This window comes from Sinocyclocheilus rhinocerous, unplaced genomic scaffold (assembly GCF_001515625.1).
Source record: "Sinocyclocheilus rhinocerous isolate Xijiao unplaced genomic scaffold, SAMN03320098_v1.1 scaffold304, whole genome shotgun sequence".
In the NCBI taxonomy this organism is placed as follows: Eukaryota; Metazoa; Chordata; class Actinopteri; order Cypriniformes; family Cyprinidae; genus Sinocyclocheilus; species Sinocyclocheilus rhinocerous.
The window spans coordinates 2,587,620-2,600,081 of NW_015659941.1; the positions used below are offsets into that span (position 1 = coordinate 2,587,620).

At 35.4% G+C, this 12,462-nt stretch overlaps 1 protein-coding gene and 1 pseudogene across 1 annotated transcript; one reads left to right on the forward strand and one right to left on the reverse strand.

Annotated features, from left to right (window-relative positions):
* Positions 1-2,300, forward strand: part of LOC107724616 (calpain-1 catalytic subunit-like) — a 17,259-nt pseudogene extending 14,959 nt beyond the window's left edge.
* A 602-nt stretch (positions 2,301-2,902) lies between these two features.
* Positions 2,903-4,237, reverse strand: mrpl14 (mitochondrial ribosomal protein L14). Its single transcript, XM_016533609.1, has 3 exons — positions 4,140-4,237; positions 3,856-3,920; positions 2,903-3,427 (listed from the first exon to the last, which is right to left on the reverse strand). Exons 2-3 carry the CDS (start codon positions 3,912-3,914, stop codon positions 3,061-3,063), a joined length of 426 nt encoding a protein of 141 aa, XP_016389095.1. The 5' UTR covers positions 3,915-3,920; positions 4,140-4,237; the 3' UTR covers positions 2,903-3,060.
* Between the last annotated feature and the right edge of the window lie 8,225 nt (positions 4,238-12,462).

The window sequence follows — 12,462 nt, forward strand, 5'->3', positions numbered from 1 at the left end:
AAAAAAAATCGTTGAGCCGTTTTGGCGGAAGTGACGAACTGCAAGCTTTGAATGCTTATATCTCCTAAATGCGAATTTTGTCCCTGTTTTGGAGCACACTGCCTTATAGATAACCTTAAGACTAACATATTGATACTAACACCCAAAAGACGTTAATTTTGATTTCATGGGGACTTTAAGGTCTATTAACAACATCTCTGTCATTCTCTCGATTACTATGGAAAATCATTTTGACTCGTTCTTGAGTTGGTAAAAACAAGCAACAATCCTCTTTACATTCATGCAAATACAGTGGAAGTCTGAATTTCAGAAATTCTGGATGTTTAAAAGCAGAAACCTGAAGCTCATAGGCTATGTTTATTGACTTTAAATGCCGATGACAGCGAATATTTGTGCACAAAGGTTAGCAGAATATGTTAATAAGAAGCATTTATTCTGGTATATTGCCTTGCTAAATTATTTTCTGTGATAAGTAACATCTGATCAGTTGTGATCCGACAACGTGTATCTGTTTTTACTCTTGACTCTGTTCATCAGAAAGATGGTAGTGCACGGTTGGGTTTAGTAGAGTTTCAGATCCTCTGGAACAAAGTAAGGAAGTTACTGGTGAGTGTCTTAGGTCAGCCTTTTTTTAAATTAATTTCACACACTATGAAATGTTCATAGCTTTAGTACAGTGTTCAAAATAAATATTCATGCTTTCCTTTTCACTCAGGGGATCTTCAGAGAGTTTGATATTGATAAGTCAGGGACTATGAGCTCTTATGAGATGCGTCTGGCTGTAGAATCAGCAGGTAAAAGAGACATTCATTTCATTAAAATGGTGCAAAAACTTGAATGAATTGAGATAATTTACTTTATTATAAGTTTAATGATTTTAATATAATTTCATATTTTTTTTAAAGAACTTAATATTTTTTATTCAGCAAAGATGCATTAAATTGGTCAGATGTGACAGTAAAGACATTTTTAATATCACAAAAGATTTATATTTCAAATAAATACTGTTCTATTCATCAAAAAATCCTAAAAAACTGAAAATTCAGCTTTTCCATCACAGGAACAAATTACACTTAAAAATATTCAGTATCGCAATATTACTGTTTTTACTGTATCCTAATAGTGAGCATAAGACTTAAAGGGGTCATATGATGCTTTTTTAAAGATCATTATTTTGTGTATTTGGTGTAACAGAATATGTTGACATGCTTTAATGTTCAAAAAACACATTCTTTTTCAAATACTGTACATTATTGTAGGTCCTCTATGCCCCGTGTATATATAAATTAGTCTCTCTGAAAGACGCATCCTGTCATCCTGTACACTTTCTTTACAGGCTTTAAGCTCAATAACAGACTCAACCAGATTCTTGTAGCCAAATACGCTGAGAACGAGGTAATCGATTTTGATAACTTCGTCTGCTGCTTGATCAAACTGGAAGCCATGTTCAGTAGGTGTTTCTTTTTGTATCACATGGTGGCTCTTAATATATTTTTTAAACATACCCAAAATGCTTTATCCCAGTTTGTTTTACATGGTCTTGCACTTCTTTGTAGGATCTTTTCAGCAGTTGGACAAGGATGGAACAGGAACGGCTGAGATGAACCTATCTGAGGTGCTCTGGCTTGATTTCATTTCAGTCAAATGTTAAAACAGACCATGTGCAAAACACTAATCTCTCATTGTCCTTTTGTTGTGTAGTGGCTCTTCATGACCATGTGCGGTTGAGGTAGACCATTTCATGAACGTCCAACTCAAGAACCTGCTGGAAAGTGCCTCAATGCTGAACTCCTCATGCAACAATGCCACTATAACCTCATTAGAATACAGTGCTACTAGTTTAAGGATGTCTTTTTCTCTCAATATTACATATTGCAGTTACACTACAAAGAAAACCCCTGTAGTGTGAAAAACAAGAAAGAGGACCTCCACTCACCGCTGCTGTAATGACTGATGGAATGGCTGAGAAACATCATGTGCATGGGATAAATATCAAGTGAGCTTCAAGTTTTGTGTTTTGTCCTAACAGAACTTTATTTCAAAAGGCTGTCTATGAATAGTGCCATAGGGGGAAAAAAATAAACCACAGCACTGCATGTTCTCCTATAAGGTGAACTTATGCATCCTATTAAAAATGCTTTAGATGCACAATGCGTAATTGTGTAGATATTATCACTGATTTCCTATGAACCAGAGCTTCAGAATAAACTGCTGTTATACTAAACTTGCATAACAAACATATGTTCTGAAAACAAATCCTAAAACCTGAAATGTTCTTACAAGTCATATTGGAGCATTTAATGGTGATTTGTGTTAAATTGAATTTTTAAGCCTGTTTATGTTAGTAATTTTGAATTATAACACAATTCTGACTTTTTTGCTCAAAATTCTGATAAAAAAATGTCAGAATTGCAAGATATAAATTGTTCTGAGGAAAAAAGTCAGAATCGCAATATATACATTTACAAGTCAGAGGGGGGAAAAAATCCGAATTGCAAGATATAAACTTAATTTCTGACTTTTTCTTGCAATGCCAAGTTTACATCTTGCAATTCTGACGTCTTTTTCTGAATTCTGAGTTTACATCTTGCAACTGTTTTTTTTTTGTTCTGTTCTATTTCTGTTTTTTCTTCAGAATCAAAAATAAAAAAGTAATTGGAACTTTATCTTAGAATTCCTATTTCTCCCACAATTCTGACTTTTTCAGAATTGCAAGTTTATATTTTGCAATTCTGAGAAACAATTTTGTTTTATAAACTCGTTGTGAGAATTGTGAGAAAGAAAAGTTGCAATTACTTTTTTTTTTTTTGTCCCATGGTGGAAAATGGCACACTTTAATCCAGTTTATGTACCATTCTCTACAAAATCACAAGTAATAACTATAGCAAATAGTATTACAAAGTTTCATCCACATATTTTATTACAAATAATTCCACAAGTAATCATGAAAGCTAATTTCCTGAATGGCATGAAGAATTGTTGTTATATTTACAAAGATAAGTAGTTAAATACGGGAGACATATTTCAGGATTTGTCCTCCCAGAATACAAAAACACCAATTTAAACAAATCGCTGAGCAATGGCTAACAGTTTAGAGTATTCCCCCTCCATTTTGCGCAGATGTGTTGGTATAGGAGCTTTTATTCTTGTTCCTGTGGGGTTTCCATTCTCTTCGATCAAAACCACGTTATTTGAGTCGAAGCGTGGGGTCATTCGAGCTCCAGGCATCTTGTGACCCACTATGAGAGCTTTTTTCTTCTGTCCTTTAATGGCCAGTAAGACTCTGTCGCCCACTTTACCGATTCCATTCTTGGTGTATACGTGAATGACTTTTGGTGGACGGTGGTGATGGGCATTTCCAAGAGCACTGTTGTCGACCACCCTCACGCGTGTTAACTTCTGAATAGCGGCCACAGCTGCTGAGACACTGCAGTGAGATGATGATAATATGATGGTTTTGAACTGTCAGTGCTACTTGACAAGTCAACACATTTAAACAAAAACATTTAAATAAATGATTTTACATTTGTTATCTTAATTATTCATATATCATGTCTATTGTACTGATATAAGCAGTGTATATCACATAATTTCTGAGAAACTCGACCACTACTCATATATTCAGAGCAAAACATTTGAATTCTCATGTGTGGTAACTAGTTTATAACTATTGGTTTAGAAATCACCCTAGATAACAAAACCAGGGTGCCCACACTTGCTGACCAATATATTTCTGCAGTCATTCGTGATTATAAATGATCGTTTTTGTAGAATTTAACCCTAAAAAGGCATATTACAGTTCCCTCATATTTCTTCCATGATTATGTGAACCTCAACAATGAAGAAATTGTTCACCTGAAAGCCCTCTGCTGCATCAGTTTGGGCAAAATCACCCCGGACAACGACAGGGCCATCCCGACCTGACATTAAACAAGCCAAAATTTAAAATAACAACAACAACGATTTTAGAAACTTTTTCTCTATTAATAACAAGTATATTATGGACAATTCTCATGTTATTTAACTGCCTCTGGTTATCGATGAAAGCAAGCAAGAGAAGTAGGTGAACTCTTAACATTAGTCATAATGTTCTTGTAAAGTGATATTAAATAGTCTAAACAAATAGCGTTATTAAATACCTGCTCAGATCATTCACGCCACACCAATGTCATGCACACATCTGCGTTACAACAAAGCGACGTTTGCTCTATTTCTTGTATTGATTCAATGGCAGCGAACTGAGCTCATTCGCGCCACCTGCAGTGCTGGAGGATATACACCACCTTCGCAAGAGACTTGATTAAAATAAATACAATAACTTTTTTAAGTAATTCATTGATTTTGTATTACCCCCGGCTTATTTTCTGTATTTATTTTTAAACTTTCTTTTATTTATTTCCACATGTGTTAATTTACATTATTATTATTTACATCCAAAAATAAATTTAGGAGTAAATTTAATTAAAAATGTATTTGTTTTATCAAGTCATGCGTTTCTTTATTTATTTTGTGTTATTTATTTGTTTGTTTGTTTTCTGCAGGCTTGTGGCCCCATCCAGCTGCGGGCCTTGATGTCAATGGAGCAAACTTGCAAAAACATAATATACATAGATGCATATAGAATCAGTAAGCAACAAGACATTTTATAAAATGGTTTTAATTCAATTATTATTTCAAAAATAATTTGATGAAGTACAGAACACTAAAAGATCAGGCCTTAAATTGTATGTAGAGTACAGAAAGCAAGTCAGAGAGCTTAGTTGTCTGAAAAAAAGAAATAGTTATATATGTTCAAAAAATAAAATCAGTGCATGATCTATATATGCATGATCTACATGATACCATAAATATTGCAACTTACAACAAATTATTTGTTTTTAAAATGTTAAAAACAATGCAAAAAGGTACAGAATGTGTGGCCTAGCTGATATCAAAAAGCTGATATAGCTTACTGACTTTTGCAAGAGCTGAAAATAACTTCAACTGAAAGTAGAATTGCTAGTTTACCATTTTAATAATTCACATACACATAGGCCTATCATATTCATTCATTCATTCACATCTTAATGTCTGTTATAACCTCTGACAATATTTTGAATTCAACAGCTAGAGGTCATTATTGGACTACAAATGTAACAAAACTTTGAAGTCTGTGGTGGTATAAAGAAATAAGAAATTAGAAATCATTATTAGTCTGTTTTATCCTTGAAAATATGTTCTCTCTGTTTACCATTTTAATAATTCACATACACATAGGCCTATCATATTATTCATTCATTCATTCATTCACATCTTAATGTCTGTTATAACCTCTGACAATATTTTGAATTCAACAGCTAGAGGTCATTATTGGACTACAAATGTAACAAAACTTTGAAGTCTGTGGTGGTATAAAGAAATAAGAAATTAGAAATCATTATTAGTCTGTTTTATCCTTGAAAATATGTTCTCTCGAACTAAAATTAGACATTATAAGCACCTCAATGCAGATGAGGTTTACACAATCTGGTTACACAGTCAGTCACTGAGAGCCAGTGTGGAGATCATAAAAATACATGTCTAGTGTTAGTTGGTTAGGGATAAAGTTAATCTGTTTGGTTTGGTGTTAGGATTAAGATGGTTATTGTTGGTATCGAGGTAAATTGGTCAAATATAGGGTGGGGATTTATTATTATTATTGAATAACAAGTAATTTGCTAGGGGGTAATAAACTATTACACAAAGACATCTACAATCTGAATAGCTTTCTGTTTAGGAGGTCTAATAGTTGGTTAGGGTTAGCTGGTTTAGGCGTGTTCCAAGGCCACGCCTCTTTTCCAACATCCGGGACTTTTAGCGCGAAGCTGGAAAAAACACCTGACTTTCAGGAACGACCGTTAACAGCGTGTGGCTGCATTTCCCGCCATTCACGGTCTTTTGTCAAAGAAATTAAACTGATGCTAGCGGTGGTATGCTGCTTTTAAGCCTCTTGTGAATTAACGTGAGCCGTTTTCAGGGGAGCTTGAGGTGACGGACAGTGTCAGTTTGTGGCTGTCCCGCACGCACGCACGCACGCGTGCTCTCGCTCAAACGGAGGCGCGCACGTGACGCGCGCTCGCTCTCTCTAGTCAGCGGGAACGCGCCCGCGTCCCAGTCAGAACCGACCACGCGTGCTCTCGCTCAAACGGAGGCGCGCACGTGACGCGCGCTCGCTATCTCTAGTCAGCGGGAACGCGCCCGCGTCCCAGTCAGAACCGACCCGAGTCTCGAGCGGAACAGTGACGAACAGAAACGGTAAGAAACCGGCACTTACGGGAACCGACTGTCACGAAAGTCCAGGCAGGTCACTAAACTGTAATGTGTGAATTAACGGCACGAGACTTGAGTGACATTTACACACCTTATGTCTTTGAGGACAAGCTAGCAAGCTAACCGCTAACTAGAGTCATAAATATTGAATTTTACTTAGCACATTTATAATTCATAATAATTACATATATTTAGCTTTATGTGGTGGATACTTAATCTGTTTAATACTGAAGCGCGCTGGTTATTTATTTGTTTTCAGGAAAATAAGTGCTTTAAGTTAGTTTGTCACGCAGCTGAATGAGTGCTGGTTTATATTTAGCCCCTCAGCAGAAATATCAATATAAATATAGATTTGTATTTATAGGTTTATTTAAATTGAAATGTAATTATGAGATCCTGACACATTCAACAAGCATGATATCGTACGCACAATGATTTGGTAAAACTACTCTCGTTTGTTTATTTATATAATTTGCTTGTTAAATGTCGTATAAATTAATTTTCTGACTAAAGAGCATGTAAGAACAGATGAGGCTGCTTTATTTAAGGAATCAAACTAATTAGTCTTCCGTGCCTGTGATATTTCTCTGCTTTGTCACATTATATTATGAGGTTCGGTTGTGTGTCTGGGAAGACTGAGGGTAGGGGCCAACACCTTGTAATCAGAAACGCTCTCCATCTGTCAATCATTGTGCCTGTTTGGTTTTGCTGACGTTGAATTTGCTGGCATGTCTTTGAAAGGTGGTGTTTTGGAGAAAGGGCGTGTTGTTATGACATCTCAAATGGGGATCTTTACTGAATTTAAGTGACTGTCCAAGATGAAAATATTAACCCTGCAAAGCCTGACATTTGAAATAATATTTAGAAAAAAATTTTTTTTGAAATGGAACAATTTGTTTAGATACAGTTTGAAGAATAGTTTGCATATGCGTTTGATGTTATTTATCTTATTTGATACATCAGACTTTTATGGCCCATATAGTATGATATAGTGATGATGTGAAGCTCATACTCGAGAAGGAAAAAAATTATTCGGAAAAAAATATGCAATTTGATTCAGTTGTTACTTATATGACCAAGATGTTGAAATGTTTGTAATGTCAATCAATGAGAATTTTATAACATTATAACAGACTACTTGCATAAAATGCATATAGATGTCAGTTGTCATGAATATATCTTCCAATAATATGTCTTAAGATGATTACGATATTAAAATGCTTTGTTTTATTATCAAAGCTCTGTAGTTTTCATTGTGGGGGCAAAACTTGATGTAATACAAATGCAATACAATGATGATTGAGATGTTCAAATAACTACTTCTCAAAAGGTTGATGTATCATATTTGATACTTATGTTTCAATATGATTTTTATTAAATATGATGTATGGATAATTAGTGCTGGGCGGTATGATCAAACATTTATATGACGTATTTTTCAAAATTATACCGGTTACATGACGGTATTTTTTTTCATGCATGACCGGGTGTTAACCATATTTTCTACTGATTGAGAGAGGAAATACTGCAGTATATTGACTTAGAATGTGGATAATTAAGTAAGTTGCTTCAATCCAGAAAGTGTTTATCTTAAAATATTGCTAACAAAATAAAAGTTATCTTTACGTTTACCTTGTAAAAATCATTAAAGATTTCAGAGCAAAATGACATGTAGGTGGACATTTTTAGAATTATACTAAAATGCATTTTAGTTGCTAAAAAGTATGACACCAGTCAGACACCAGAAGGTGTGTAGACGATGCTACATTTTGACAATGTTGGTAATTTGGAGGCCTTACAGTGTGTTCACACCAGACGCGAATGTAATTATTCGCGCGAGTAGATTACATACAAAGTCAACGCAAAGACGCAAATAGAGGCGACGCGAATGACGCGAAATGCGCGACGTGTTTGCCGCGAACGCACGATATTCGCCTCAATCGCGTCTTTCGCGCAAGTTCAAAAATTTCAACTTACGCTGTTTTTATTCGCGCGAGTGACGCGATGCGCATATTCACTTCGCGTTTGGTGTGAACACACCATTAGAAATTCATGTATCAAATATGATACAATATGGCTGGACAATATGGATTCAATATCAATATGTATAAGCTTTAAGGGGTTAAAGGTGAATGTCTGCTATTTATCTAATCTCTGCATCTAAGTCTGAATAGTTTGGATCTGCATTATATTGTTGGTCAGTCCCTCATAGCTCTGTTGTGATATGTTGATGTTCAGGTTTTGCCAGTTGGAGCTGCAGCTGATGAAGTTTGACTCACAGCTTGAGCAGGGAGCAGCCAGTATGGATTTGTCTTAGATTTTTCAGCAGCACACATGTGTGAGCCCATCACTCTTGCAAGCAGAAAACTGTGCTTAGGGACTCTTCAAGTTGAAATGATCTCATATGACCCAAATTTATAATTACAGAGCACCCATGTGACCAAATGGGATGACCTTGTCGCTAAGCCAGATATAAAATCATGATGAGTGAGAGAATTCGGTGTCTGCATTCTTTTTTGTCGTTTGTATGCCATGTTCATTATATAACCATAACATATGCATTTCTTGTTGCTGTGATACAACTTTAGCTAAAGCACAGCATTGTCAGCATGTTAATTGCAGTACTGGCACTTAATATATCAAAACAAAACAAAATCTAGATAAACTAGTCAACCTCACTAATCAATTAATCAGCTTTTTTCTTTTTTTTTGGCAATTCCCTCATCTTAAAAGGCACCATGGAATAAAAATGGACAATTCCTATTTTTAATGGAATATTGATTTTTTTATTGTTATTATAAATAATTTATCTTTGCACATCATTATATTTTTAAAATATTTAAATATATAAAATAAGTTTCCCTTCCCTTCCTTTCCATTCCTATCAACTTCTCTTCTCTGAATATTTGCACCTCATATATATATATTTTTTTTGTTCAAGAAGCTGTTTAAAGGGGTCATATGATGCGATTTCAAGTTTTCCTTTCTCTTTGGAGTGTTACAAGCTGTTCGTGCATAGATAAGATCCCTAAAGTTGCAAAGACTAAAGCCTCAAACCCAAAGAGATATTCTTTATAAAAGTTAAGACTCGTCCTCGCCCTCCTAAAACGTGGGATCGGTGTCGGCCGATTTTCCTCATGATCGGCCCGGATCGGTGACCAGCCGGTCGGTCTCACTTCTTTCCGATTTCGATCAGTTTTGTTACCAGCGGCACAGGTAATAACGTCAGCTGCGCATTCACGCTCTCTTCTCTCCGACGACCCCATCTCTCACACACACGTCTCATTCGCTCCGGTTAAATAGTGCTTGTATTGCGCATTATTTTAGTCATTCCCGCAGGTTTCGCGCTTACGCCAAAAGCTCGCGCACCACCACTGATCTATATTAGTGGAGCCCACAAGCCGTCTCAAAAAGCTTGTGAGCCACAAATACCGAAATGAGTGGCTAACTGCGCTAAAACTTTCAAATACATACAAAATTATGTCAAAAAGCCCGTCTTGGCGTGTATCCAGTTAAACACAGTCAGTTTTGCAACGTTAAATAATTGAGAAAGAGAACGCATGTTGTGTAACAGTATATTGGGTCCGTGGATAAACTCTTAAAGGGACCGCAGTCCAATATTCCTGCTGCTGTCTGTCATGTTAATCAAAGAACAAAAGACAAAGAAAATCACTTTCTGCTCTTGACTGAATACGTTTTATAACTTTAATGGTAAGCATTAATCTGTATTTAATTTGTACAATGAAGTCTACAGAAATTAAAGTAATCAAATGCAAAATAACACTGGATGTGTTATTTTACAATTGATTACTTTAATTTCTGTAGTATTGTTTCAGAAAGGCGGGGCATAGAGGAGAAACAATAATGTACAGTATGTGGAAAATAATTTGTTTTTTGAACCGTAAACCGCATAAACACATTTCATTAAACCAAATACACAAGATAATGTTCTTTTTCCCAACATCATATGACCCCTTTAAAATAAGGAAGAAAAGATTATTGCAATTTCTATTTTGTGTCGACTTTAAAATAGGGATTTGATATAAATACCAGTGTAGTGTCTGGACCAATCAGACACACCATTTTTCATTTGATTTAACAAATCAATTATTCATTAGATTAACAAACATTCACAGACCCCTCACCCAATAAACATACTGGGTGCCAGGATGTCTGCAACGACACCAGGCCCCCCCTGGTCCCCATGGCAACCACGACACCTTTGCTAGACCAGATACATTTACGACCTAATGGAATGTGAGTAGGGAAAACCACTGCCTTTTCCATAAGGAAGAGACACAATGCACAGTAGAAATGGACTTTTCTACTAATTAATTCATAGAAAAACCTTTCTGTGAATGAACACACATATCCTTCAGGTCATTGTGTATGTTGTATGTTGATATTTTATACTGTTTTATGCAGGCTTATGATGGAAACACTCATTCCTGTCATCTTACATATATGTAACCCTACCATGTTTAGTATATATGAATTAGTCTTCTGATGATCTAAACGAGAGTGTATATTATATGTTGGTACATAGGCAATATATTAGTGTCCTGAGAATCTTTAGTAATTTCGATTCAAGTTCCATATGCAAATTACCATGCTTCCACACAAAGAGTCATAAAACTCCCCAGTATCTCAAAACTCCCACTTGGGACGTCAGCCTTCTCATTGGACAAGCCCATTTTGAGAGGCAGGAATCTTCGCAGACTTTAAAGGCCTCACATTCAGTGACCCGCCCAGAGTCGATGGTTCTGTTAGGTTCTGAGAAGATGTGAGCTACAACGCTCCAGGACACCCTAAGTTCGTGCCAGGCTTCGGCCTTGACTTTTCCATTCACCAAGATTCTCTGACGCAAACTGGTTCTTTTTCATAAACCAACTTCAGCAAAGATCCACATGAGCCTTCAGATTGCATCAAGCCTTTCTTTCAGACAGACGAGACGTGCAAGTATTCAAACTTAGTCTTATTAATTGATACATTAGGTATCATTTGCACCTTTTTACAAAGGTGTGTTTGAACTAAGAATCTGATGTTCCCTTCAGGCTGTAAATCTGCTGAATATCAAATGGTTCCATAACTTCATTCTTTATTTCTCTCCTCTTTACTGCTTAAGCTTAACCCTTTCCTATACCAACTGTATGCGTGTGTGTGTATGTGTATGTTAGACCAGTTTAAGTGTTTATGTAGTATGTTAGACTAGTTTAAGTGTTTATGTAGTTAATAAAGTCTTACTTGTATCACACTTGACGTTGTTCATTGTTTGCTCATAACTGGAGTCACTTAATCATGCAGATTTATGCTACAAGCTCTTTGTAGAATTGTACAGTAAGAAAGTTATTTCCCTTAACCAGGAAATTAACGTTCTTAGAATTGACAAGACAGTTGACCCTGAGAGGTCAAGTAAATATCTACAGCGGATCTAAATATTTATAATTAATTATAACTAGTTATGATTAATTATTCATATTTCACCATGAGCTGATTCGCTACACATACATTTGTATTCTCGTCGCTTTGTTGCATTGCAAAAATATTAACAAAAGGGTTGATTTTGCTGGTGATAAAAAGTCAGACATTTGTTATCATAATTTGGCAGGATAGTGAGACAACATGACATTGAGTTTTGTAGAATTTATTCAGGATGGTGGTGATAGAAGATCTGGTGTATCTGGACTGAAATGACTAGGATCACTCATCTGAAGACAGAAATGTGAAGATTTTGGACAGGGAGGAAAGATGATTAGGTAAAACATCTATAGATATGAACATATATAATTCAAAAATTACATATATGTTGATATTTTATTGTATTATAGTCCTAGTAAATGTTTTACCAGTGGCCAGTTTCTTTTGGAGTGCTCTTAATAGCTGAAAATTGATTTTTGGAGATGTTTTTCCCTGTCTGCTGCCTCTGACGTCACAGCTCAGGATAGTTGCAAATGGTTTGGACTGTGTTTTTGTGGTGCCATTAGCTGATCATGATATTTTTCTCACTGTTAGTTGCTTTTTCTCAAGAGAAGAGTCTATGGACCCCCAGGAAGATTATTATTATTATTATTATTATTATTATTATTATTATTATTATTATTATTATTATTATTATTATTATTATTATTATTATTATTATTATTATTATTATTATTATTATTATTATTATTATTA

Bases quoted from the DNA above. Each gene is read 5' to 3' on its own strand.
- mrpl14 (XM_016533609.1), bottom strand. From the start codon at position 3,914: ATGGCCCTGTCGTTGTCCGGGGTGATTTTGCCCAAACTGATGCAGCAG. The intron at 3,428-3,855 runs GTGAACAATTTC...ATCTCACTGCAG, and splicing joins ATGCAGCAGAGGGCTTTCAG to TGTCTCAGCAGCTGTGGCCG.